The 1294-nt window shown below is 68.1% G+C and overlaps 1 protein-coding gene across 1 annotated transcript in view; it reads left to right on the top strand.

The window, feature by feature from the left end:
- The first annotated feature begins 5 nt into the window (after nt 1–5).
- Nucleotides 6–1294, top strand: part of FPGS (folylpolyglutamate synthase) — a 7014-nt gene continuing 5725 nt past the window's right edge. The window contains exons 1-6 of the mRNA XM_009286987.2: nt 6–71; nt 189–317; nt 427–480; nt 599–663; nt 743–857; nt 985–1062. Of these exons, the coding sequence (XP_009285262.2) occupies nt 6–71; nt 189–317; nt 427–480; nt 599–663; nt 743–857; nt 985–1062 (507 nt within the window). The remainder of the gene's footprint in view (nt 72–188; nt 318–426; nt 481–598; nt 664–742; nt 858–984; nt 1063–1294) is intronic.

The following is a 1294-nucleotide window of genomic DNA, read 5'->3' as shown; positions in this document are numbered from 1 at the left end:
GGGCCATGGTGGAGGAGATGCTGCCGGCGTGGGTGGCCGCGGGCACTGCTGAGGGGACCGAGCCTGATGGGGTAGATAGGGGTGCAGTGGGCACGGGGCAGGCTGGCCCCCGGAGCCATGGTGGTGGGCGCAGCCCCGAGGCTGCGGTGATGGGCGCCATTCCTGACTACTCCCGGGGGTCTTTCCAGGATGCCATCCGGACCCTGAACACCCTGCAGACCAATGCCAGCTACCTGGAGCAGGTGAAGCGGGAGCGCGGCGACCCCCGGGCCCAGCTGGAAGCCATGCGGGGCTTTTTGGAGAGGAGCGGGCTGAAGGTGAGCGGGGGGTCCTCATCCCTGCTCCACCCCCCATCCCGGCAGCGGTGCCGCCGCGCTCGGCGCTGGCTGCCGCGGGGGGTCTCACGGGGTGGTTGACCTCCGGCAGGTCGAGGACCTGGATCGACTGAACATCATCCACGTCACGGGGACGAAGGGCAAGGTGAGGTGGGCGGGCGGTGCTGTGGGGGCTTGAGGGTGCGAGGGGGGGCTGCCGGTGTCTCTGGCTCCGTTTGCCCCTGCCCTGGCATGGGGGGGGTTTAACGCTGCTGTCTCCCCAGGGCTCGGCATGTGCCTTCACCGAGTGCATTCTCCGCAGCTATGGGCTGAAGACGGGCTTTTACAGGTGGGCAGGGGGCCTCGGGAGGGTTTGGGGGGGCTGGTGGTGCCGTGTCTGACCGTGGCCCCCGCTCTGCCCCCCCCAGCTCCCCTCACCTGGTGCAGGTGCGCGAGCGGATCCGCATCAACGGGCAGCCCATCAGCAAGGAGCTCTTCAGCAAGTACTTCTGGCTCGTCTACAACCGCCTGGAGGAGACCAAGGTGGGGGCGGCGGGGCTTGTGAGGGGTGCTCCCTCCCTTGGGGACTCCCCCCTGCCCCGGGGCCACGTGCCCCAGCGCCGGTTGGGGATGCCCTGTGTCATCCCCTTATGCCTGCTCTGCCTGGCAGGACCCGGTGCATGCCAGCATGCCGGCGTACTTCCGCTTCCTCACCATCATGGCCTTCCACGTCTTCCTGCAGGAGAAGGTAGGTGGTGGTGGCCTCCAGCTTGTGATGGGGATGGTGGGGACCTCAGGGAGGGGGGGGACATAGGGTCCAGCCCCCACTTGGGACAGAACTTGCATGGGTCAGGCTGACATGGCTGTAACCAGGGGATACTGTGCCAGGTGGATGGTCCCCCCATGAGCGGGGCACGGGTTTAGAGGGGTGGTGGCAGGGACACGGCACCGCCTGCATCCATGGGGACACGTGCTGCTGG

The sequence above is a fragment of the Aptenodytes forsteri genome, unplaced genomic scaffold, assembly GCF_000699145.1.
Source record: "Aptenodytes forsteri isolate BGI_AS27 unplaced genomic scaffold, ASM69914v1 Scaffold136, whole genome shotgun sequence".
In the NCBI taxonomy this organism is placed as follows: domain Eukaryota; kingdom Metazoa; phylum Chordata; class Aves; order Sphenisciformes; family Spheniscidae; genus Aptenodytes; species Aptenodytes forsteri.
This window is presented reverse-complemented; position numbering and strand designations above follow the sequence as displayed.